This window comes from Anarhichas minor, unplaced genomic scaffold (assembly GCF_050575085.1).
Source record: "Anarhichas minor isolate MPS153535 unplaced genomic scaffold, ASM5057508v1 ptg000101l, whole genome shotgun sequence".
NCBI lineage: Eukaryota > Metazoa > Chordata > Actinopteri > Perciformes > Anarhichadidae > Anarhichas > Anarhichas minor.
Genome location: NW_027466547.1, coordinates 82659 through 108566, shown reverse-complemented (window position 1 = coordinate 108566; position 25908 = coordinate 82659). Strand labels below are relative to the sequence as shown.

Genomic DNA, 25908 nt, shown 5'->3' with positions numbered 1-25908 from the left:
TTTCCCTCTCTCTCTGTTAATGACAATCAGTGATGAAGTCATTTAATGTACTGGAGGATCAAACATGTGACTGAGAATCATTCAGACTGTGTGTGATGTGTTGGGGGGGGGGCCTGATCACTTGTCCTCCCTGCTGTCTGTCTCTCACCTGGTTAATCATACCTGCAGTGATACCTGCTCACTGTGAACGTCAAGCTGCTGTCGTCCTTCAGCACACAGACTTCAGTCCTGCACTTCCTGTCACATGGTCTCCGGCCGCTGTCGTCCATGTTTACAGCTTCAGATTTCTTTGTCACACCCTTTCCCCTCCCCCCCTTCTACTGACTACTACGTTCATCACATTTCATACTGCTCATTACTAACTCTGATGGAGCTACTAGTGAATGTGTCTTAATGGTAGTTTGCCTGGTTTGTGTTAAATCAAACTGCACCATCTCTCTCCACTTTTATCTGTATGATGAGAAAAGCCTCAGAAGAAGCAGAAGAGAATCTGTACTGCTCCCACAACTGACAGTTTGAATCCACATGTCTTCATCGGTGTGCGGTGGACGTTGAAGGACGGCAGCAGAACAACATTCAGAGGAAGCATCCCTTTAGAATAAAATCAGTCAGTTCTGAGACGGACTGAGGCCACGGACAACAACTCTGGGTCAACTTTACTTCAACTGTCCTCAGACTGAAATGAGTGCTGTGTTCCCAAAACCCTGAAATGTAAAGTGGCCCACAGAAGAGAACCGTGACCTGTCCTGGGTCCATGTGTCTGAAATCCTCTTTGCTTTGGGAGAGTTCGTCGCTTCGGTCTGAGACATTTATAGTTTCCAGTGTTTCTGTCCTTGAGGTCAATGATGAGGAAAATACAGCAGCTCTGACTTCATAACGACTGAAAATAACATTACATTACAGTCATTTAGCAGACGCTTTTATCCAAAGCGATTTACAATTCAGATTCTATCACATCTCTACACCGTAGGCACAGCTACGGGAGACATTTTTGGGGTTAAGTGTCTTGCTCAAGGACACATCGATATGCGACTAGCAGAGCCGGAGATCGAACCACCGACCCTCTGATTGAAGGATGGCCCTGCTCTCCACTTAGCCACAGTCGCTAACAACAGTATGCTGTTCTACTGCCCATAAACTAACATCTCACACAGGCTGGAACATATTGACACATTAGCAATTAATCCTCAGATTATTTTCTCAAACAAACATCAGAAAAACAGAAAACAGTCCAAAAGATATTCTGTTTACTCGACTGTTAAGAAAAATAAAACGGTTTGTTTACTTAATTATAACTTAATTATCAATCAATAATCAAATTAGTTTGATTCTTTGTCGATCAACAAATCAATGAATTGTCCTGATAACCAGTTGTTGACTGACCGATAACCGGCTGCTAACCGGCTATTAACTGACCGATAACCAGCTGTTGACCGGCTGTTAACTGACCATTGACCGGCTGCTAACCAGCTGTTAACTGACCATTGACCAGCTGCTAACCAGCTGTTAACTGACCATTGACCAGCTGCTAACCAGCTGTTAACCAGCTGTTGACCTCCAGGTGAACCAGTGGAAACTGTGTGGACCAGCAGAAGCAGCGCTCCGGGACACAAAGAGGATTTCAGAGGGTCATGGATCCAGGAAGTCTGCCTGAACAAGTTCTTGAGATCTTACCAGAGCCTCTTTGCCACCTCCTGCTACAGATGCCTGGTAGGGACAACCTTTATCTGTTGGTGATTTTAGGGCTTTGCTTTGGGGGAGATTTTCCTGCCTCTTCTTACCGGCTCCCCATCTGTCTTTTACCTCTCCCTTTTCAATGACAATTACATTACAGATATTAGTGGGAGTCAGTGAGTGAGTCATGCACATCATCTTCATCAATGATACAATGACAGTCAAAGTCACATGACTCTGACATGCAGCCTGGTGGTTACCATGGTTACTACTCAGAGAGGGAAACCAACACCCCCCGATGCCGTGATTGGACCACATCTGAAGTAATTTAAGGAACTAAAGTCAACAGTGTTCATGAAAGTTGTATATTATAAAGTGTGGTAAAACATAAAGACATGCGAGTCACCAGTCTGGTGTTGGTTTCTCTCGCTGGTTCTAGTTCATGAATGATGAGGTGTGAAGAACAAACACACTGAAACTCTGCTCACCTGTCTGAACTTCCACTCCTGCTCCTGTTCGGACTCTTTGGGCCTCAGGGGGTCCTTAAACGCCCCCTCCAGCTCCAAGGAAACAGGGTCATAAGGTCCCAGCAGAGGTAGAGGCTGCTGGGAGGACTGGTGCTGCTGGGAGGACTGGAGCTGCTGGGAGGACTGGAGCTGCTGGGAGGACTGGTGCTGCTGGGAGGACTGGTGCTGCTGGGAGGACTGGTGCTGCTGGGAGGACTGGAGCTGCTGGGAGGACTGGTGGCGTTTGAGCTGGTCGTTAGACAGCTGCACCTTGTTGATGCGCTGAGCCGCCCGGTTATCTCGAGCTTTTTGCTGGTAAAGAGAGGAAACAAGAGGTCATGCAGACGTGATGACGTTAGAAACATGATGCTGCTTTATTCCTCTGGTCTATAATTCATATTCACTTTAAAAAGGTTCATCTGATCCACTTTCACCAAGTTAAATCTTTTTAACCAACTTCAGTCCTGATCAACTAACAAATATTAATGAATTTTCAGAATATAGGAGGCAGTTCACAAACTCGCCCAGTGAGTCTTCACGACGTCACCAACGACCAAATATGTGACAAAGAAAATTGAATTCAATGTTTCACTTTCTGACATCAATGATCTGTAAATAATAATAAACTCACCACGAAGGGAGCTCGGTCCTGAGAGCTGGCCTTCCTCCACAGCTTAGCGATCTGCTTCACTCTGGTGGACCAGTCTGGCAGGCAGGCAGGCAGGCAGGCAGGCAGGCAGGCAGGCAGGCGCACACACACACACACACACACACACACACACACACACACACACACACACACACACACACACACACACACACACACACACACACACACACACACACACACACACACACACACACACACACACACACACACACCATCAGACTACTGGGTTTTAATAAACGGCCATATTGATGAACGCTGATCTCTATGAAATCATAAGATAGTAAATGTTGCAACGCACAAGAAATATTCTGGATGTGTGTGTACCAGGGTGCTGTGTGTGTGTGACTGTGTGTAACAGGGTGCTATGTACGTGTGTGTGTAACAGGGTGCTATGTGTGTGTGTGTGAAACAGGGTGCTGTGTGTGTGTGTAACAGGGTGCTGTGTGTGACTGTGTGTGTAACAGGGTGCTGTGTGTGTATGTGTGTAACAGGGTGCTGTGTGTGTGTAACAGGGTGCTGTGTGTGTGTAACAGGGTGCTGTGTGTGTGTGTAACAGGGTGCTGTGTGTGTGTAACAGGGTGCTATGTGTGTGTGTGTGTGTGTAACAGGGTGCTGTGTGTGTGTGTGTGTGTAACAGGGTGCTGTGTGTGTGTGTGTGTACCAGGGTGCTGTGTGTGTGTGTGTGTGTGTGTGTGTGTAACAGGGTGCTGTGTGTGTGTGTGTACCAGGGTGCTGTGTGTGTGTGTGTACCAGGGTGCTATGTGTGTGTGTGTGTGTGTAACAGGGTGCTACGTGTGTGTACCAGGGTGCTAAGTGTGTGTGTGTGTAACAGGGTGCTGTGTGTGTGTGTGTACCAGGGTGCTGTGTGTGTGTGTGTAACAGGGTGCTACGTGTGTGTACCAGGGTGCTAAGTGTGTGTGTGTGTGTGTGTAACAGGGTGCTACATGTGTGTGTGTGTGTAATAGGGTGCTACGTGTGTGTACCAGGGTGCTGTGTGTGTGTGTGTACCAGGGTGCTATGCGTGTGTGTGTGTACCAGGGTGCTATGCATGTGTGTGTGTACCAGGGTGCTATGCGTGTGTGTGTGTACCAGGGTGCTATGCGTGTGTGTGTGTACCAGGGTGCTACGTGTGTGTACCAGGGTGCTATGTGTGTGTGTGTGTAACAGGGTGCTACGTGTGTACCAGGGTGCTATGTGTGTGTGTGTGTGTGTGTGTGTGTAACAGGGTGCTACGTGTGTGTAACAGGGTGCTACGTGTGTGTGACTGTGTAACAGGGTGCTGTGTGTGTGTGTAATAGGCTGCTGTGTGTGTGTGTGTGTGTAACAGGGTGCTACGTGTGTGTAACAGGGTGCTATGTGTGTGTGACTGTGAAACAGGGTGCTGTGTGTGTGTAATAGGGTGCTGTGTGTGTAACAGGGTGCTATGTGTGTGTAACAGGGTGCTGTGTGTGTGTGTAACAGGGTGCTGTGTGTGTGACTGTGTAACAGGGTGCTGTGTGTGTGACTGTGTAACAGGGTGCTGTGTGTGTGACTGTGTAACAGGGTGCTATGTGTGTGTGTGTGTACCAGGGTGCTATGTGTGTGTTTGTGTAACAGGGTGCTGTGTGTGTGTGTGTGTAACAGGGTGCTATGTGTGTGAGTGTGTACCAGGGTGCTGTGTGTGTGTGTGTGTGTGTACCAGGGTGCTGTGTGTGTGTGTGTACCAGGGTGCTGTGTGTGTGTGTGTGTGTGTGTGTGTGTGTGTGTGTGTGTGTGTGTGTAACAGGGTGCTGTGTGTGTGTGTGTGTGTGTGTGTGTGTGTGTAACAGGGTGCTGTGTGTGTGTGTGTGTGTGTGTAACAGGGTGCTGTGTGTGTGTGTGTGTGTACCAGGGTGCTGTTCTCTCAGCTGGGGGAACGTGGTGTTACAGTAGAGGACCGGAGCGACGGTGGCCATCTCTCCCAGAGTTTCTTCTTTCTCCCACTTTAACATGCCCCTCTGAGCCGTCGACATCACGTCCTGCTCGCCCTCTCCTGCTGACACCCGATTGGTTGAGGATAGCCCGGGGGCGGGGCTGTCGGGAGGCGGTACCCTAAAACCTGCTGGACTCTGTACGCCGCTGGATGTCATGGGAGCGTTGGGAAAACGAGGAGCAGCTCCCATCAGGCCGTTCATCAGCGGAAGACGAGGAAACTCAGCTGTTGCTGAGAGACGGAGGTTTAATTATCAATACATAATAATAATAATATGAAATCTTTTATTTTGTCACATGGCCATTGAACAATGGCAAGGCTATCAAGCAAAGCATGTTAAGATATTTTTGTATTATGTAATATGTTTTTGACTACTTTTTACTAACCCTAACCCTAACTGAATCTCATTGGTCATGTTAGACGGCTTTCATGTAAATAAAATAAGGCTGGTGCCTCAGATGTGAAGCCTCTTTCTGGTCGGGATGCACCTTAACCTGAATATTATGAACACATAAAGGACTCGGTTCCAGTCGGGGCTCTCTCCGTGTGTGTGTGTGTGTGTGTGTGTGTGTGTGAGTGTATACCTGTGTGGTGTGTGTGTGTCTTGATCCCAGCAGCAGTGTGTGTGTGTTGGCTCTGCTCAGGTTGTTGGTTGTTGCTGCTGTTTGGACTGAGAACAGCAGTGAAGACGTCCTCCACGTCCTTCCCCTCCAGCTCTACAGAGAGACATCAGTCAGTTGATACTCACTTCACACTTATCAACAAACGACCAATGAAAGAATATTATTATGATTAATATGAATTAGTATTATTAGTATAATAATGTAGTGACTTGTTTCTTACCTGGAATCTTGTACAGTTTGCTGAGGATCGCTCCTGAAACACAACAAGTTACTAATGATCACACAAACATATTAATACACACTTTATATATTTATATGGCACATTTTAGACAAACAACACGTGAATTATTAAACAGACAAAATGTAGAAATATCATGTTTACGAAGACATTGTCATGTATTTGTACTCTCTTTGATAATCTTTAAAGTTTTTTAAAAGTTATTTAAAAAAAAAAAAATGTATTGTCATACACACATATACGAAATGTGACTTCTGCATTGAACCCATCTCTAGCTTATTGGGAGCAATGGGCTCCCGGGTGCTGAGAAGCGCCCGGGGAGCAGTGTCTTGCTCAGGGACACTTCGGCACAGCCAAGGATCGAACCGCCGACCGGACAACCCTCTCTACCCATTGAGACACGGCCGCCCAGAAATGCATCTTACATGTTGTAATTACACTTTAATTAAACAAATGTTTAACAGAAACAGTTTGAGCTGATTTACAGGCTGTAACTCCCCCCCCCCCCCGTATGGAGGTGTGTCTACACTGACGAGGACTTCATGGAGGATGCAGGTGTAGAAACAGATTGTTCATAATAAAAGTGAACATTATTCTTGTTAAAAGATGAAAACATTGAAACTTTGTGATCTCACCGTCAGTGACCATCTTGTCGAGCTCTGGACTCAAGATGGCGTCCAGAGGCTCCTCCTGCACCGGCATCAGGCCACGCCCACTTCCTGTTCGGTCCACCGCCATAGAGCTGATGTCCAGACCGGCTGAGAGACAGACAGGCAGACAGACAGACAGGGTTAAATAATGACCTGGACCAAGAGAGACGGACCAACAGGAGAAGGAGAAGCAGTCAGTGATATCTACAGGAGAAGGAGAAGAAGTCATTGATATCTACAGGAGAAGGAGAAGCAGTCAGTGATATCTACAGGAGAAGGAGAAGAAGTCATTGATATCTACAGGAGAAGGAGGAGAAGTCACTGATATCTACAGGAGAAGGAGAAGCAGTCAGTGATATCTACAGGAGAAGGAGGAGAAGTCAGTGATATCTACAGGAGAAGAAGAAGCAGTCACTGATATCTAAGAGAAGAAGCAGTCAGTGATATCTACAGGAGAAGGAGAAGAAGTCAGTGATATCTACAGGAGAAGGAGAAGCAGTCAGTGATATCGACAGGAGAAGGAGAAGCAGTCACTGATATCTACAGGAGAAGGAGAAGCAGTCAGTGATATCTACAGGAGAAGGAGAATAAGTCATTGATATCTACAGGAGAAGAAGTCATTGATATCTACAGGAGAAGGAGGAGAAGTCAGTGATATCTACAGGAGAAGAAGAAGCAGTCACTGATATCTAAGAGAAGAAGCAGTCAGTGATATCTACAGGAGAAGGAGAAGAAGTCAGTGATATCTACAGGAGAAGGAGAAGCAGTCACTGATATCTACAAGAGAAGAATAAGCAGTCACTGATATCTAAGAGAAGAAGCAGTCAGTGATATCTACAGGAGAAGGAGAAGAAGTCAGTGATATCTACAGGAGAAGGAGAAGCAGTCAGTGATATCTACAGGAGAAGAAGAAGCAGTCACTGATATCTACAAGAGAAGAAGAAGCAGTCACTGATATCTACAAGAGAAGAAGAAGCAGTCAGTGATATCTAAGAGAAGAAGCAGTCAGTGATATCTACAGGAGAAGGAGAAGAAGTCAGTGATATCTACAGGAGAAGAAGAAGCAGTCAGTGATATCTACAGGAGAAGGAGAAGCAGTCAGTGATATCTACAGGAGAAGAAGAAGCAGTCACTGATATCTACAAGAGAAGAAGAAGCAGTCACTGATATATACAAGAGAAGAATAAGCAGTCAGTGATATCTACAGGAGAAGGAGAAGAAGTCAGTGATATCTACAGGAGAAGAAGAAGCAGTCAGTGATATCTACAGGAGAAGAAGAAGAAGCAGTGATATCTACAAGAGAAGAAGAAGCAGTGATATCTACAAGAGAAGAATAAGCAGTCAGTGATATCTACAGGAGAAGAAGAAGAAGCAGTGATATCTACAAGAGAAGAAGAAGCAGTGATATCTACAAGAGAAGAATAAGCAGTCAGTGATATCTACAGGAGAAGAAGAAGCAGTGATATCTACAAGAGAAGAAAAAGCAGTCAGTGATATCTACAGGAGAAGAAGAAGAAGCAGTGATATCTACAAGAGAAGAATAAGCAGTCAGTGATATCTACAGGAGAAGAAGAAGAAGCAGTGATATCTACAGGAGAAGAAGAAGAAGCAGTGATATCTACAAGAGAAGAAGAAGAAGCAGTGATATCTACAAGAGAAGAAGAAGAAGCAGTGATATCTACAAGAGAAGAAGAAGCAGTCACTGATATATACAAGAGAAGAATAAGCAGTCAGTGATATCTACAGGAGAAGGAGAAGAAGTCAGTGATATCTACAGGAGAAGAAGCAGTTAGTGATATCTACAGGAGAAGAAGAAGAAGCAGTGATATCTACAAGAGAAGAATAAGCAGTCAGTGATATCTACAGGAGAAGAAGAAGAAGCAGTGATATCTACAAGAGAAGAATAAGCAGTCAGTGATATCTACAGGAGAAGAAGAAGAAGAAGCAGTGATATCTACAAGAGAAGAAGAAGAAGCAGTGATATCGACAAGAGAAAAATAAGCAGTCAGTGATATCTACAGGAGAAGAAGAAGAAGCAGTGATATCTACAAGAGAAGAAGAAGAAGCAGTGATATCTACAAGAGAAGAATAAGCAGTCAGTGATATCTACAGGAGAAGAAGAAGAAGCAGTGATATCTACAAGAGAAGAATAAGCAGTCAGTGATATCTACAGGAGAAGAAGAAGAAGCAGTGATATCTACAAGAGAAGAATAAGCAGTCAGTGATATCTACAGGAGAAGAAGAAGAAGCAGTGATATCTACAAGAGAAGAAGAAGAAGTAGTGAGTGATATCTACAGGAGAAGAAGAAGAAGCAGTGATATCTACAAGAGAAGAAGAAGAAGCAGAAGAAGAAGAAGGAGAAGAAGTCCTACCAAACGGAGAGAGGGAGCGCTCCTCCTGGAAGTGACCTGAAAACAAATACACAGCGATTCTCTTTAGTCAGAGAACACTCTTCTTCGTTGGTGTCACTGCTTCCATCACGTCTCAATAAAGACATGAAGACACAACTGTTACACAATGAACCACATACACACACACACACACAGTGGTGAGGAATGGTAACCAGTCACCTCACTGTGAGTCAGTGTGTGTGTGTGTGTGTGTGTGTGTGTGTGTGTGTGTGTGTGAGTGAGTCTACCTGTGTGTCCTGTGGCCAGTATGTGAGGATCAGTGTTGAGAACATCAGACAGAACCAGCAGAGCTTCCTCCGACATGGCTGAACGGTGACACACACACGCACACACACACACAAACACACACACCATGAAAACACTCACACACACGCACACACACACACACGATTCACAATGTAAATCAAACACAGATGAAAGATGAAGATATGATTCAATAAATAATAATAATAATAATAAATAACTCACGCAGTTGCTGCTTCTTGATGGCGTTGGTTGCCACGGTGCCAAGCGGAAGGCCCGAGGGGGAGGGGCCATGTAATACAGGGGCGGGGCTTTTCACGGCACCGGTCGCTGCTTCTGATTGGCTGGCACCTGGCGTCTCCGCCCCCTGCTTCCTGTCTGCCAGGCGGCTCACATCCAGAAGGACGCGACCAAAGAACGCCTCCTGGATAGAGAGCAACAGCCAATCAGATCACTGCATTTGACTGAGCGAGCGAGCATGTGCGTGTGTGTTAATGTATGTGTGTTACCTGGAGATAACAAGGGAACTCTTCCTCTAGCTTGGTCTTCTTCTTTCTGTACCTCTTCTTCACTTTCTCCATCGTCTGCTCAGCAGGTAACACCGTCTCCATGGAAACATCTGCATCTGGAAGGCCTGATGTGTGACAGACCATGATAACTATAAACCTCACGGTGCAGATCAAACCTTTAGATCAATGATGACTAATTATTGATCATTGATCCATAATGATGTTTGATCAGCTGGTCTAAAGGATCCACAATGTTTATATTTCATCAACATCCCAAAAATAATGTAAACGCTCTGAAGTCAGTAAAGGGTTAGTAGTAGTTAGTTAGTAGTAGTAACTTAGTTAGTAGTAACTTAGTTGGTAGTAGTAACTTAGTTAGTTAGTAGTAATTGAGTTAGTAGTAATTTAGTTGGTAGTAGTAACTTAATTAGTTATAGTTAGTTGTAGTAGTAACTTAGTTAGTAGTAGTTAGTTAGTAGTAACTTAGTTAGTAGTAGTTAGTTAGTAGTAACTTAGTTGGTAGTAGTTAGTAATAACTTAGTTAGTAGTAACTAGTTAGTAGTTGTAGTAACTTAGTTAGTAATAACTTAGTTGGTAGTAGTAACTTAATTAGTTATAGTTAGTTGTAGTAGTAACTTAGTTAGTTAGCAGTAACTTAGTTAGTAGTTGTAGTAACTTAGTTAGTAGTAGTTAAGTTAGTAGTAACTTAGTAGTAACTTAGTTAGTAGTAGTAACTTAGTTGGTAGTAGTAACTTAATTAGTTATAGTTAGTTGCAGTAGTAACTTAGTTAGTAGTAACTTAGTTAGTAGTAGTTAGTAGTAACTTAGTTGGTAGTAGTAACTTAATTAGTTATAGTTAGTTGCAGTAGTAACTTAGTTAGTAGTAACTTAGTTAGTAGTAGTTAGTAGTAACTTAGTTGGTAGTGGTAACTTAATTAGTTAGTTAGTTGTAGTAGTAACTTAGTTAGTAGTAGTAACTTAGTTAGTAGTAGTTAGTTAAACTACTAAATGTAACCGTGAGGGAGGGTCAGTACTTCACCTTCATCTCCCAGAATCCTCTCTGTCGAATCATTTCTGCTCAGTTTGATTCTGCTCGGACCGACTTTCCCTCCACGCTGACGCACCATGAACCCACCGATACCTGAGACACAGGTGGGGAGGGAGACAGGTGGATCATGTGACAGAACTCTACAGCCTGACTTTTCCATGGTGATTAGGCTCCCTTCCTAACTCCTCACCTGGTCTGTAGGGTTTCCTCTTCCTCTTCTTGTTGCATTCGGTAACCTCAGACTCCTTTGTGACATCATCGTGGGCGTGGTCTCTCTCAGGACTGGAGTCAGATTTCATCTCACATTCAAAGTCACCTGAAGACATAGATAAGGTTTATATCAGTGAGAGTGAGAGTGAGTGTGTGTGTGTGTGTGAGAGAAAGAGTAAGTGAGTGAGTGAGTGAGTGAGAGAAAGAGTGAGTGAGTGAGTGAGAGAGAAAGAGTGAGTGAGTGAGTGAGAGTGAGAGAGAGAGTGTGTGTGTGTGTCCTCTAACCTCTGCTAGGGTCCTTAAAAGGCTCAGGTGTAGTTTGCATCACAGACACACTGTTCTGATTGATGATCCTCAGCTTCAGTTTAGGTTTACACCTGCAGGAAGTAGACAGGAAACAGCTGATCAGTCTGAAGACCCGTCACAGCTCCTCTCTGTAGCGTTATGCTACATTATGCTATGTTCATGCTAGCTCACCTGCGGTAGCTGCGCGGTGACGTCAGAGGCTCCACCAGAGACTGCAGGTGAGAGAGACCCGACTCTGTCAGACAGACTCCGTCCTGAGTGTACGTCTTCACTTCTGCACACAAACACATTATTATTGTTTCATAATCATATTAATGAAGGAATGAATGCACTCTCTATTCTAATTGTAAAACACACATTAATATTATTTATGTACTTATAAATGTTTGTTTCAGTTCATGTTAGAGAGTCACACTGACCTGGTTCTCTGATCCTGGAGATGATCTGAGCCATGAAAGGGGTCTCCAACCGGTCTGAGCTCCCTGAGACACACAGACACACACACACACACACACACACCAGTGTTACCGTCTGGTCCAACTTTTAGAACAAAACTAAGAGCAGTAAATTTAACGGGTAAAGCTCGGTGCCGTCATGCTGACTTCATATCAGTATGACGGTGTTTGTTAGCTGTTAGCTGTTAGCTACTGGGTGCGTTTGTACCGTGGCAGCTGCGGCTGTGTGTTTGGCACAGCTGGCAGTCGAAGCCTTCGTCAGCAAAAGCCTCCACCTCATCTTCAGTGTTCAAGCCCTGACACACAGCGTGGACCCACCTGTACACACACACAGTTATTTACCGTTTAAATATCAAACACATTCAGATGCTTTGTTTCAACTCCATTCTGCTGTGTTAGAGTGTGTGTGTGTTAGTGTCTGAGAGTCTCAGTGTGTGTGTGTTACCTGTCACACTGCTGACACTGCAGTATCAGCTCGTCTTGTGTGTAATGTCTCTGACAGAGAGGACAGCGGTTCAGACTGGCACACGGTCCACAGCGACTGTAGTTATTCTGCCAATCACAGTGCAGCCCGGGGGAGGCGGAGCCACACCTTACACACCACACACACCTGAGGACACACACAATGTCAGAGAGGACACACGCACACACAATGTCAGAGAGCACACACACACACACACACACACACACACACACACACACACACACACACACACACACACACACACACACAGTGACCCACCACTTGCACTTCCAGGCCCCCTTAGGGACCGTCTGAAGGGGCGGGTCCAGGCAGTAGGTGTGGTAGCTGATGTCACAGTCGTCACATAGCAACAGTCTCCCGGGGTCACTGGCCTCTCCACACGTCTCACACACTGTACACTCCAGACAGCGCCACCCTTTGGTCAGCACCACCCGCGTGATCTATAGATAGATATAGATAGGACATCATGACATGTTGATCTACAGACACAACAGAGATAATACAAAGATCATAGTGATCTACAGATAGGAAGATCACATTACAGGATATATCTATATAGATTAGTGCTGGGCAAGTAAACGCGTTATTATCGCGTTAACGCATTCATGAATTAACGCCGACAATTATTTTATCGCGCGTTAACGCAGTTTTTTTTTTTATTATTAATAAGCGGACATTTTTAACACAACAACGGGCAGCGAGTGGTGAACAGCTGTTTGTGTGGTGTCTCTCCCCCCCCCCCCCCCCCCCTGGGTGACACGCCCGCTCCGGAACCCCTCCTTCACTCCGTCGGTCCCTCCTGTCCCACACGCACGATCGTCTCGTTACAGGATCAAACGTGACAATATTAAAATACATATTGTGGTGTTTTTAAATGAACACATAAGCACGAGAGAACAAACTGCTCTTAACTCAACTCTTTATTAGCATAACTTCCTCATGCAGGTTACTGCCACGGTACAGACTACAGGTTCATGCTTCACCTACATTCCCCTGGGTCCTAAGTCCCTCCATGTACAGCTTCTTATCACCCTCTATGTACCAACGTACATTTATAACAAATACCACACATATTACGGTAATCAGCGTTGCATATGTGTCTCACCTAAATACCAAGAAAATAAATGATTAATTTAAATGATTGTTTTAGAGTTTTTAAAGTGTTTTGTTTGTAATATGTATAATAACCATCATTTAGTATCACTACTGAGAATTTAACAAACATAAAAATGTGAATATGTATATCTATATCTATATATCATGTCTCTGTGTTCAACGGTCCATTAAGAAAACTCATGTTTAATAAACAGACTGTGAGTGAGTGAGTGAGTGAGTGAGTGTGTGTGTGTGAGTGAGTGTGTACTGACCTTGACGTTCACACAGTACGGATGGTAACACTGTCCACACTGAGAACAGGCCAACAGTCTTCCTTCAGCTCCCTGACCGAAGCTCCCACACACCACACACATGTCCTATACACGCACACAACAAAGTGTTACACAGATGTCACATGATGATGAGAGGAAACACATGTTAATGCTGAAACTGTGGCATTGACTGTAGAATTAAGTGTTTTTCAAAGGGAGACAGACCTGTCTGAGGGTGAAATGGTCCGAGGTGGAGAACATCACCACAGTGTTGTGCATCGAGTTCTCCTCTTCCTCCTTTGGCTGGAACGGCTCCACGTACACACACTGAGACACACACACACACACACACACACACAATCAATATCCTTCATCTGTGTGTGTGTGTGTGTGTATATGTATGTGTGTGTGTATGTGTATATATGTGTATATGTGTGTTCTTACTCCCGGTGACACAGTCAGACAGTCCTGAGTCTTCAGTCGACTCCTTCCTCTTCCTCCTCTTCCTCCTCCTAGACCTCCTCTGGATCTCCTCCTCCCTGGAAACCCTGAACCACGACCCTGAGGGGGGGGGGGGGGGCAAATGAGGAAGGAAATTGAGGAAGATGAGTAGGAGGGGTAAAGGGAGGATGAAACGTATTGCTAAAAATCAATAAAGTTATTATTCTTTAGTGTGTATGTAATAACTGATCACTGTGATCAATAGTACTCTGAGGTCCCGTTATTATTAATATTTACTGTTCATATTAATAATTATATTAATATGAACAGTATAATCTTTATAGAAATAACCACAGAGATCAGAGTCTTTACCACTTTCATGCTCCAGAGGGGGGGGTCTGGTGGCCGGGGCGTAAAGCTGTCCTCTCCTATGGAATCCTGGGAGGACGAGGGGGGGCTGACCGCCCGACGACTCCTCCACCATGAACCCTGTGGGGGTGGGGGGTGGGGGGGGGTCACATAGTACATTAACATAAAGTCAACAGAAACAAAATAACTATTAATAACAACAAATCAACTGTCACAGACCTGTCTGACTCTGGCTCTGCCCGGAGAGAACTTCCTCTTAGAGATCGCTGGTTTACCCATTCCTATCTTAGGAGTGAGGGGGAGCACAGTGATGGGAGGAGCCTGAGGAGACAAGAGAGGGAGGAGGAGTCAGTCAAAGGGAGGAGACAAGGAGACAGAGGAGATGTTACTATGAGATTACAAGGAGGAGAAGTTAATAGGAGACCAAAACAAGGAGAAGATCTGAGAGGATCTGTGGAGACACTTCAAACATTTAATGTTAACGACGTCATCAGAACTATAATAAATATATATATATATATATTATAGTGGAGTAAATACTGGAGAATAGTATATAACGCTCTGAACTGTGAAATCTGTGTACTTTCACCACCTAGTTAGTGTTCTTTTGTCACATTTACCTTTGAAACAGGTGAAGGCTCCCTGGCAGGGGGGGGGTACCGGAGAGGAGTGGAGGGGGGGGAGAGAGGAGGCGGAGTTACAGGAGATCTGGCGGGAGAGGTCTCGGGGGAGGCCTCGGTGGAGAAGGGAGACTGTCTCAGACGGATGGAGAGGTCGTCTGAAGGTCGGGAGGAGCAGGGAGGAGGTCTGAGAGTCCGAGAACGGGAAAAGGGAGGAGGGCTAAAGGAGGAGAGATGTAGGAGGGAGGGAGGAGGAGACGAGGAGGTCATCAGGGCCATCACCTCAATGTCTAAGTCCAGTTCCAGCACAGGGCTCACAGACTCCTCCTCCTCCTCCTCCTCCTCATCCGATTGGTCCTCCTGCTCGGCGCTCTCTCTCTCCATCCTACCAGTCGCATTCTTTCCTTGTTCCTTCTCTTCTGCATCCTGCTTCTCCCTCATTGGCTGTTGCCCAGCAACCTCCTCTGAAGTGGCAACGTCTGTAGCTATTGGCTCCTCCTCCTCCTCCCTTCCTGAAGGCTCAGCATGTGATTGGTGCTCATCTTTGGCAGGTTCAAACGGACTCTGTGATTGGCTGTCATCATCTGCTGATGTCACATGACAGAAAAGAGAGTTGTCCTCTAGCCCCGCCTCCTCCACCAGGGCTGCACTCTGATAGGTAGACTCCTCCTCCAGAGGAAGGGAGGGAGGAGTCAGGGCATGAGGGGGGCAGGAGGGGAGTAAGGCCGATCTGTGGGGGGGGACCTCCAGAGAGCCAGCTCTAGGAGGGGAGGAGAGGGGTAAGGCAGAGTGTGGTGTGGAGAGAGGAGGGATGAAGTCTTCATTCAGGACCGATCCCAGCTGGACTCCTGCAGAGAGACGGAGGAACAGTTCAGCTCGACTGAACATTGTGGTGGAGAGTTCACAGCAAATACGTGTATATATATTATTATTATTATATGTTGATGTACAAAACAGCAGCGTCCTGACATTGTTGAATCATAAATGGAGGAAAACATAATTGTAGCCGTCTGTATAATAAACCTCCTTTATGACGGTGAGTTCTGATCATTTTAAAGTTACATATTATGTAAATGTGTGTAGAAACAATGATGTACTGATGCCTAACTTGAACGACGTTATTTTGAGTGTTGATCGATCCAAACCCTACCTGAAGGGGGACAGTCTGAGCTGCTATGCTGATCCTCCTCCTCGTAGTCTAGTTCTCCTCCATCCTCTGGACTCTCCTTTGTTGTCTGGTCAGGCTTCTCTTCTTCAGTGTTCTTCTCCTGCTCCTCCACCTCGCCGACATCTAGAGGAAGAGGACAAAGTTATAAAGTAGAAAAAACAAATAAGTTCTAAAAACATCTGAAGTCTGCACTAATAGTTTTATTTCTAAAGCACACTTCTCTTTGTTTAAATGTCTCCCTGATACTCACCCACAGGGACTGAAGACTCCCTCTCTGTGGTGTGTTGCTGGGGGCTGGAAACAGAGGGGCCTCCAAAACCAGGACCAGCATCAGGCAGCACAGGCCTAGTAAGACCAGGACTAAGGCTAGTTTCAGACTGCCCATGGGTAGCAAGAACAGGACTAACTGAATGGGGACCAGGGCTAGCCTCACACCGCAGAGGGCTACCTGGTCCAGGACTGGGACTAGCCTCTGGCTGCACAGGGCTGGTAGGACTAGGGCCACAAACCAGACTAGAAACTGGATTACTGTGCACAGAGCTAGCTAGTGGAGCACAAGGAGAGAGTGTCTGAGGAGGGCTAACTTGTGAGGGTGTTTCACGAATGGGGCTAGTGCTAGGCATCGCAGTGTAATCCTGAGTGGGACTCGTATGGACAGGGCTCGCATGGCTCGGAGTAGCCAGAGCGGAAGTAGCATCAACAGGGGACGCTGGTCTTCGAAACAAGGGGCTTCCTTCAGCAGTGTTTTGTTGGCTTTTAACTGCAGACCTGTAGGGGGTAGGGAGAGGACTAGCCGGGGACTGGCTTACCCGGCTCAGACTAGCCTGGTTGGGACTAACAGCAGATGAGTCATCAGGTAGGGAACTGGCAGGTGTATGGCTCATCTGAATAATACTGTCTGTAGGTTCAACAAGACCAGAATCAAGCTGAACCACTCTGGGAACAACAGAGCTTTGTTTTAAACAACTGGCCACCATGTCCACATCAAGACCTGAACTCGTCAAAGAGGGGCTCAGCTGTGCCACAGTCAGGCCAGAACTGGTTCCAGTGTCGGGAGCTTGGCTGTAATGGGGGCTACGATACCTTGCCTGAGCTGGACTGTGAGGTGGGCTAACACACGATACAGTAGCATGTGCAGGGCTGCTGGATGTCGTGCTAGCTAATGAGGGAGTCCAACTTTGGACTGGGCCAGAGTGGGCACTACTACAGGTGCTTTGTATGTGAACAGGACCAGCTTGACCAGCAGGACTAAACCTCAGGGGACTGTGGCTGACATTAACATCAGTAATGCTAGAACTGTGGCTCACAGAACTACCAGCTGGGCTAAAATCTGTTGGCCTACAGTGTGGAGGACTAAAGCTAGTATGCAGGAGGCTTGTCTGTACTGGAGAAGGACTCCGAGAAGAAGGAGAAGGACTGCAGGTAGTTTGGACATGTGAGGGATTTGACTGACCAGGATGTTTGGAACTTTGGCTTGTCTGAGTCTGTGCGAGCTCTGAAGAGCTACAAACAAAGGGACCAGTTCTCTCTTGAACATGTGTGGAGTCCATTAGACTGTACGCACTGTTAGCTTCTGTACTGACTGGGCAAGCATGAGTAGGGCTAGTATGAACTCTACTGTCCAGAGAAAAGTTAGGATGGCCGTGACTAGTTTCTGACTGAATAAAATGCTTGTTCTGGTCAACATCTACTATCTCCGTACCCTGACATGAGATGGGGTGGATGGATGTAGCCAGTACTGCTGAGGGGCTAGCTGGTTGTGTTGAGGACCTAACAGGTGGTGCCAAGGGGGCGATTGTTTGTGCAGAGTAGCTGTCTGTTAGCGTTCCAGGGATAGCTGGTTGTGTTGAGGGGCTAGTCTCTGTAGTCTCCACTGACATGGGGCTAGCACAGGCCTGATTAGAACTGATGGGGCTTGTAGGCGTTTGACTGGCATGTTTGGGGCTAGCACTAGCTGAGCTATTTTGGAACAGTATGGGACTGGCTTTACCTTCAACAGCTTCTGTATAGCGTGATGGGCTGTCATGAGCACAAGGTGGCAAAGTTAGGCTACTGTGTTCCATTGAAGTGCTAATGTGACCCAGGCTTTCTGGTGTGGGCATAGCAGAACCGAGATGGGGGCTAGAATGGGCAGAGCTAAGCATGCTACTCTGGTTTGTGAGTTTGCCATCCGTGCAGTGAACAAAAGGAGACATTATGGATAGGTCAGAGGTGGGGCTACTTTCCAGTGTTTGGCAATCAAGGTTAGGACTCAGCTGAATTGGACTATGCTCCAAGGACTTCAGCTCTGTGGTACTGGTTTTGGTGCATTCCTTTGTGATTTTTGACTGTGTAGCAAGCTCAACAGGAAGAAGGCTACGATGTAAAGGCTTGAAAGGCTTCGTAGAGTTGGCCTGTACTGGGCTAGCAGGCATTGACAGACTACACTGTGTGGCTCTGAGTGGGGATGGTGATGGGCTACATGGAGCTAAAATGGGCCTCATTGAGGCGTGTCTTCTTACTGTCTGAGTAGACCTACAGCAGACTGGTAAGAGGTCCTGGTCCAGTGTACAAAAGTCCCATGCAGGCCCACGCTGCAGCCCAGCAGGGCTGGTTGATCCAGGGCTCTCCCTGTCCAGTGTACATCTAGCATCGTGTGTGGGACTCTGTGGAGGTGATGTGTCAACCTGTGGAGGACTATGCAGTCTTTGTGGGGGACTGTGCTGAGACTGTGTAGTGATGATGTCAGTAGGACTACATGGTCTATTGCACTGTGTCTGTGTAGTGCCACCCTGCGCAGGACTGTGTGGTGGAGGGCTTCGCTCAGGTTCTCCAGGCCATGGCTGAACAAGGGTAGGACTAAGCCCTGCCTGACACGGAGGGCTGTGCGGAGAATGTGCAAGGCTACAAGATATAGGACTACCTTGCATTGGACACTGAGAGTCTGTGGCCAAAAGCTGATCCTCTGTAGAATTCTGGGTAGGTCTAAAAAATGTGTCACTTAGCTGACAAGGACTATGCTGAGCCTGCAAGCAAGTCACAAGGGCAGGGCTTTGTTGAAGCTCTGCTGGATTAACTTGAGACAGGTTGTGGTGTTCCAGGACCTCTGTAGGATGAAGGTGAGGAGATGGAAGACCTCTCTGGATTTTTACATGATCAAGGTGAGATTGTGAAGGACTTTCCTGGAGCTCTGCAAGATCAGGGTGAGAGGGCAGTAGACTTTGCTGAAGCTTTTGTCGATTAGAGTGAGGACTAATTTGTTGGAGATCTGTGGGTCCAGAGGGAGACGGTGCAGGACTCTGGTGGAGCTCTGTGGGTCCAGAGGGAGACGGTGCAGGGCTCTGGTGGAGCTCTGTGGGTCCAGAGGGAGACGGTGCAGGGCTCTGGTGGAGCTCTGTGGGTCCAGAGGGAGACGGTGTAGGGCTCTGGTGGAGCTCTGTGGGTCCAGAGGGAGACGGTGCAGGGCTCTGGTGGAGCTCTGTGGGTCCAGAGGGAGACGGTGCAGAGCTCTGGTGGAGCTCTGTGGGTCCAGGGGGAGACGGTGCAGAGCTCTGGTGGAGCTCTGTGGGTCCAGGGGGAGACGGTGCAGAGCTCTGGTGGAGCTCTGTGGGTCCAGGGGGAGGCGGTGCCAGACTCTGGTGGAGCTCTGTGAGTCCAGGGGGAGGCGGTGCCAGACTCTGGTGGAGCTCTGTGAGTCCAGGGGGAGGCGGTGCCCGACTCTGGTGGCGCTCTGTGAGTCCAGGGGGAGACGGTGCCGGACTCTGGTGGAGCTCTGTGAGTCCAGGGGGAGACGGTGCCGGACTCTGGTGGAGCTCTGTGAGTCCAGGGGGAGACGGTGCCGGACTCTGGTGGAGCTCTGTGAGTCCAGGGGGAGACGGTGCCGGACTCTGGTGGAGCTCTGTGAGTCCAGGGGGAGACGGTGCCGGACTCTGGTGGAGCTCTGTGAGTCCAGGGGGAGACGGTGCCGGACTCTGGTGGAGCTCTGTGAGTCCAGGGGGAGACGGTGCCGGACTCTGGTGGAGCTCTGTGAGTCCAGGGGGAGACGGTGCCGGACTCTGGTGGAGCTCTGTGAGTCCAGGGGGAGACGGTGCCGGACTCTGGTGGAGCTCTGTGAGTCCAGGGGGAGACGGTGCCGGACTCTGGTGGAGCTCTGTGAGTCCAGGGGGAGACGGTGCCGGACTCTGGTGGAGCTCTGTGAGTCCAGGGGGAGACGGTGCCGGACTCTGGTGGAGCTCTGTGAGTCCAGGGGGAGACGGTGCCGGACTCTGGTGGAGCTCTGTGAGTCCAGGGGGAGACGGTGCCGGACTCTGGTGGAGCTCTGTGAGTCCAGGGGGAGACGGTGCCGGACTCTGGTGGAGCTCTGTGAGTCCAGGGGGAGACGGTGCCGGACTCTGGTGGAGCTCTGTGAGTCCAGGGGGAGACGGTGCCGGACTCTGGTGGAGCTCTGTGAGTCCAGGGGGAGACGGTGCCGGACTCTGGTGGAGCTCTGTGAGTCCAGGGGGAGACGGTGCCGGACTCTGGTGGAGCTCTGTGAGTCCAGGGGGAGACGGTGCCGGACTCTGGTGGAGCTCTGTGAGTCCAGGGGGAGACGGTGCCGGACTCTGGTGGAGCTCTGTGAGTCCAGGGGGAGACGGTGCCGGACTCTGGTGGAGCTCTGTGAGTCCAGGGGGAGACGGTGCCGGACTCTGGTGGAGCTCTGTGAGTCCAGAGGGAGACGGTGCCGGACTCTGGTGGAGCTCTGTGAGTCCAGAGGGTGACGGTGCCGGACTCTGGTGGAGCTCTGTGAGTCCAGAGGGTGACGGTGCCGGACTCTGGTGGAGCTCTGTGAGTCCAGAGGGAGACGGTGCCAGACTCTGGTGGAGCTCTGTGAGTCCAGAGGGAGACGGTGCCAGACTCTGGTGGAGCTCTGTGAGTCCAGAGGGAGATGGTGCCAGACTCTGGTGGAGCTCTGTGAGTCCAGAGGGAGATGGTGCCAGACTCTGGTGGAGCTCTGTGGGTTCAGGGTGGGATGGTGCAGGACTCTGTTGGAGCTCTGTGTGTTCAGAGGGAGATGGTGCAGGACTCTGTTGGAGCTCTGTGTGTTCAGAGGGAGACGGTGCCAGACTCTGGTGGAGCTCTGTGAGTCCAGAGGGAGATGGTGCCAGACTCTGGTGGAGCTCTGTGAGTCCAGAGGGAGATGGTGCGAGACTCTGGTGGAGCTCTGTGAGTCCAGAGGGAGATGGTGCCAGACTCTGGTGGAGCTCTGTGGGTTCAGGGTGGGATGGTGCAGGACTCTGTTGGAGCTCTGTGGGTTCAGGGTGGGATGGTGCAGGACTCTGTTGGAGCTCTGTGTGTTCAGAGGGAGATGGTGCAGGACTCTGTTGGAGCTCTGTGTGTTCAGAGGGGGATGGTGGAGAACTCTCTTGGAGCTCAGTGGGTTCAGAGGGAGATGGTGCAGGACTCTGTTGGAGCTCTGTGTGTTCAGAGGGGGATGGTGCAGAACTCTCTTGGAGCTCAGTGGGTTCAGAGGGAGATGGTGCAGGACTCTGTTGGAGCTCTGTGGGTTTAGGGTGGGATGGTGCAGGACTCTGTTGGAGCTCTGTGGGTTCAGGGCGGGATGGTGTAAGACTATGTTGGAGCTCTGTGGGTTCAGGGTGGGATGGTGTAAGACTCTGTTGGAGCTCTGTGGGTTCAGGGTGGGATGGTGCAGGACTCTGTTGGAGCTCTGTGTGTTCAGAGGGAGATGGTGCAGGACTCTGTTTGAGCTCTGTGTGTTCAGAGGGGGATGGTGCAGAACTCTCTTGGAGCTCAGTGGGTTCAGAGGGAGATGGTGCAGGACTCTGTTGGAGCTCTGTGGGTTTAGGGTGGGATGGTGCAGGACTCTGTTGGAGCTCTGTGGGTTCAGGGCGGGATGGTGTAAGACTATGTTGGAGCTCTGTGGGTTCAGGGTGGGATGGTGTAAGACTTTGCTGCGATGGTGTACAAAGGATTTTGGTAGGACTCTGTGGTGGGTCTAAGCTCATGAGCTGGACTGGGTTATGAGCGGTAAGACTGATGGGCAGAGCTTCTGTGTGAGTTGGAATTGGTGGCTGGTTAATATTAATAGGTAATGCCTCTGTGGGACTGAGGGGCGGGGCCAGAGTAGGACTGAATGGGACTAGAGGGTGTGGGTTTGGTGCTTCTTCTTGAGGCCTGCAGGCGGTGCAGATGTAATCTTCAGACTGCGCCCTGCCCTCCCCAGCCTGGACGATACACTCTGTATGGACACACCTGTAACCCAACACAAAGATTTAAATGTGTATGTTTGCTGAATCTTAAATCATTCTCAAAGAAAGTTCCACATGACTTTCGCTGTGCACTGCAGAAGACTTTATGGCTTTTTGAGGGTATTAAGCAACTCCAAGGACAACAGATTGAAACAGAAACATGCATCAATTGAAAAGATTGATGTAGTCACATGTCGGCTACCGGATCGGAACGCGCCGGCTACCGGATCGTAATGCGCCGGCTACCGGATCGGAACACGCCGGCTACCGGATCGGCACGAGTCGGAACACATCGGCTACCGGGTCGGCACGTGTTGGAACACATCGGCTACCGGATTGGCACGAGTCGGCTACTGGATCGGCACGAGTCGGCTACTGGATCGGCTACTGGATCCGCACGCGTCGGAACATGTCGGCTACTGGATCCGCACGCGTCGGCTACTGGATCCGCACGCGTCGGCTACTGGATCCGCACGGGTCGGCTACTGGATCCGCACGCGTCGGCTACTGGATCGGCAAGCGTCGGCTACCGGATCGGCACGCGTGTAGAGTCCGGTGTTCGTCAAAAGCATCTCGTAATCATTACTGATAAATGATTTGAATAAACTAGATGTGTTTTTTAGGCTGCTGACAGTAAACAGGAAGTTTAACTTTGTGTTGAGTTCATACCTGTAGCAGCAGGAACAGGTCACATAGTCCTGTGGTGTGCAGAGGTCGGGGGCGTGGTCACAGAACGGGCAGGGCAGGGCCAGGTCACATGACTCACACAGAAACGGGTGATTGGCCCACTGGCCTGATGACCTCACACCACAGAGACGGCAGATTCTGCAGTTCTGGAGGAGAGAGAGGTTTAAATATATATAACAGGTATGTCTTAAGGTCAAAGTTTGTATTTGAGGATGTGTTTATCTCACCTTGCATCTCCAGCCAGGGCTCTGAGTGAGATCCAGAGGAGGTGTGAGACAGTGTGTGTGGTAGACTTTATCACAGCGCTCACACACCAGCAACACACTGTCATCCCCTCGCACCCTAACACACACACACAGTTTTGGGGTTAGTGCACTTCAGACTAAACACTCGTCACCTTCATTCTTCACACAAGCAGTACCAGTCTGTCTGACGGGATTCACACAACTTTGATGAACAGAAAAATGAAAGGTAACGCGAGGTCAAGCAACTTTTAATCCTGCTACTCTGTTTGTAGAAACAACAACAATTATTGTAAACAATAAAATCTGGTTCTTCAGCTGCCTTTACTCTCTCAGACTGTGTGGACAAATCTACAAGTGTATGCGTGTCAGTGTGTATGTGTGTCAGTGTGTGTGTGTGTGTGTGTGTGTTACCTGCAGCTCTGACACACTCGACACTGAGGACACTGCCAGCCGGCCCGGCATAGGGGGGAAGGGGCCAGAGGAGGGTCCAGGCAGCTGCCATGGTAACAGTTCCCACAGCAACAACACATCAACAGACCGCTGATGTCATCACCACTCGAACACAACACACACTGTGATGTCACTGGACACACATCGAGGAATAAATACACAAAACATGAATAAAGTCCTGTTTGTCTGAATAACAATATAATACCTAAATATCTGTACCACAGAAGAAGAAGTGTGTGTGTACCTGAGTGTGTCTGTGTCTTGTACACAGTGTGTGTGTGTACTTGAGTGTGTGTGTCTTGTACAGTGCGTGTACCTGAGTGTGTGTATTGTAAACAGTGTCTGTGTTTCTTGTACAGTGTGTGTGTGTGTGTGTGTACCTGAGTGTGTGTCTTGTACACAATGTGTGTGTACCTGAGTGTGTGTGTGTCTTGTACAGTGTCTGTGTGTACCTGAGTGTGTGTGTCTTGTACACAGTGTGTGTGTGTACCCAAGTGTGTGTGTCTTGTACACAGTGTGTGTGTACCCGAGTGTATGACTTGTACACAGTGTGTGGCGTGTGTGCCTGAGTGTGTGTGCGTGTACCTGATTGTGTGTCCGTGTACCTGAGTGTGTGAGTCTTGTACACAGTGTGTGTGCGTGTGTACCTGAGTGTGTGTGTCTTTTACACAGTGTGTGTCTGTGGGTCCAGTCGTGATGAACTCCAGCAGCAGCAGCACAGGGGAAGTGGAAGCTCCGCCCACAGCTTGTCTCCTGGCAACGCAGTGACGCTCCGAGCCGACGGCAGAACATACACACCTGGAGACAGGTGAGAGGGGGGCGGAGCTTAGCGAGTCTGTATACAGTGCGTGTGGTTATTGGTCAGGTAACACAAACCCACCTGTGTGCTCCCCGAGTCGATGGCTTTGTCCACGTAGAGCAGCGATTGGCCCTCGCCTCGACACACCCCCTCTGACCAGGCGGCACACTGCAGGTGAGCACAGCACTGACCTGTGGGGTCGAACAGTGATTGGACGTTGATGTCATGTGGGAGGCCAACGGGTCCCAGCTGCTCCACAAACTCTGAGGAAGACTCTGAAACACACACAGTGACACGGTAATCAATAGATCTGATCAGACTGCGGGAGAACATTACCAGAATCAATAGATCTGATCAGACTGTAGGAGAACATCACCAGAATCAAATATCTGATCAGACTATATGAGAACATCACCAGAATCAAATATCTGATCAGACTGAGGGAGAACATCACCGGGATCAATATATCTGATCAGACTGCGGGAGAACATCACCAGGATCAATAGATCTGATCAGACTGCAGGAGAACATCACCAGGATCAATAGATCTGATCAGACTGAGGGAGAACATCACCAGGATCAATAGATCTGATCAGATTGTGGGAGAACATCACCAGGATCAATAGATCTGATCAGACTGAAGGAGAGCCACTGGTTCTAGACCCACTGGTTCTGGGGTGACCGGTTCTAGGGTACTGTTCTGAATATAGAGAGTACTCACCACACTGTTCTGGACTGCTGCACCTACACACACCCCACCCCGCCCCCCACACACACACACACACACACACACACACACACACACACACACACACACACACAGTTAATTGATTGTAATGAAACATTTTTGGAACTTAACAGCTCTTCTTATTGGGTGGTTTCACTTTCATTTTGATAGGGGATAAACAGGAAGTGGGGAGACTCACGTGGGCGGGGCCTGGTCACCACGGTAGCAGTGGTCGTGACAGTCGTTGTCTCGGTCGGAGGAGGTGCGTCGGTTGAGGATGTGCAGCGGGATGTAACCGGGCGTCGGACCGAAAACCACCAGGGGGCCCTGACCCAGAGGAGGGTCTTCACCACGGTAACAGAAGGCACACTGCTTCAGTCTGAAGGATAAAGATTGTTAATAATCAATGATCAATGAACGAGGTTCAAACATCTGGGACCAGAGGGTTAGAGCTAGATGTGTTGTTCCACTTCCTGTCTCCACTATGTGGCGCTAGAGAACACACACATGCTTTACGTTGCTCTATATCAAGTGTAGACCACATCATGTAAATGCTGTTCGTCACATAACGCTGACTTCCTGTTGGCAGTAGGCAGTGCTGTGACTATGTGTGACAATTGGCTGGTAGACGTCCTCAGGCGGCAAGTTTGGGACCATTTGGATTAAGTCCAGTGAAGTTACATCTCCACTGGATTTGATCCACGCCACGTTCCATCAAACGTAAAGCTTTTGATAACTTTTCATCACAAAGGTCTTTAGATTGTCCGACCACATTTGAAGAGGATCTAATAAATTCCCATGGTGGAGTTTGTTAAAGTACAGCGCCTGGAAA

The 25908-nt window shown here is 48.5% G+C and overlaps 1 protein-coding gene across 9 annotated transcripts in view; it reads right to left on the bottom strand.

Moving 5' to 3' along the window:
• Positions 1-25908, bottom strand: part of LOC142939544 (histone-lysine N-methyltransferase 2C-like) — a 60358-nt gene that overhangs the window by 26304 nt on the left and 8146 nt on the right. For 6 of the 9 annotated variants that reach the window (XM_076082735.1, XM_076082728.1, XM_076082731.1 and 3 more), the window contains exons 5-38: positions 25276-25455; positions 25071-25093; positions 24431-24624; positions 24198-24348; positions 23512-23683; positions 23083-23197; positions 22838-23001; positions 16195-22172; positions 15927-16067; positions 14777-15624; positions 14376-14477; positions 14160-14276; positions 13791-13907; positions 13572-13673; positions 13347-13451; positions 12238-12419; positions 11941-12105; positions 11704-11813; positions 11460-11522; positions 11212-11314; positions 11020-11111; positions 10715-10840; positions 10516-10617; positions 9477-9601; positions 9193-9391; positions 8952-9029; positions 8686-8721; positions 6298-6420; positions 5645-5677; positions 5386-5517; positions 4718-5032; positions 2812-2885; positions 2163-2492; positions 1675-1809 (exon numbers count right to left, since the gene is read on the bottom strand). In XM_076082735.1, coding sequence (XP_075938850.1) covers positions 1675-1809; positions 2163-2492; positions 2812-2885; positions 4718-5032; positions 5386-5517; positions 5645-5677; positions 6298-6420; positions 8686-8721; positions 8952-9029; positions 9193-9391; positions 9477-9601; positions 10516-10617; positions 10715-10840; positions 11020-11111; positions 11212-11314; positions 11460-11522; positions 11704-11813; positions 11941-12105; positions 12238-12419; positions 13347-13451; positions 13572-13673; positions 13791-13907; positions 14160-14276; positions 14376-14477; positions 14777-15624; positions 15927-16067; positions 16195-22172; positions 22838-23001; positions 23083-23197; positions 23512-23683; positions 24198-24348; positions 24431-24624; positions 25071-25093; positions 25276-25455 — 11032 coding nt within the window. The remainder of the gene's footprint in view (positions 1-1674; positions 1810-2162; positions 2493-2811; positions 2886-4717; positions 5033-5385; positions 5518-5644; positions 5678-6297; positions 6421-8685; positions 8722-8951; positions 9030-9192; positions 9392-9476; positions 9602-10515; positions 10618-10714; positions 10841-11019; positions 11112-11211; positions 11315-11459; positions 11523-11703; positions 11814-11940; positions 12106-12237; positions 12420-13346; positions 13452-13571; positions 13674-13790; positions 13908-14159; positions 14277-14375; positions 14478-14776; positions 15625-15926; positions 16068-16194; positions 22173-22837; positions 23002-23082; positions 23198-23511; positions 23684-24197; positions 24349-24430; positions 24625-25070; positions 25094-25275; positions 25456-25908) is intronic. The other 3 variants (XM_076082736.1, XM_076082737.1, XM_076082734.1) reach the window with 2 other exon arrangements.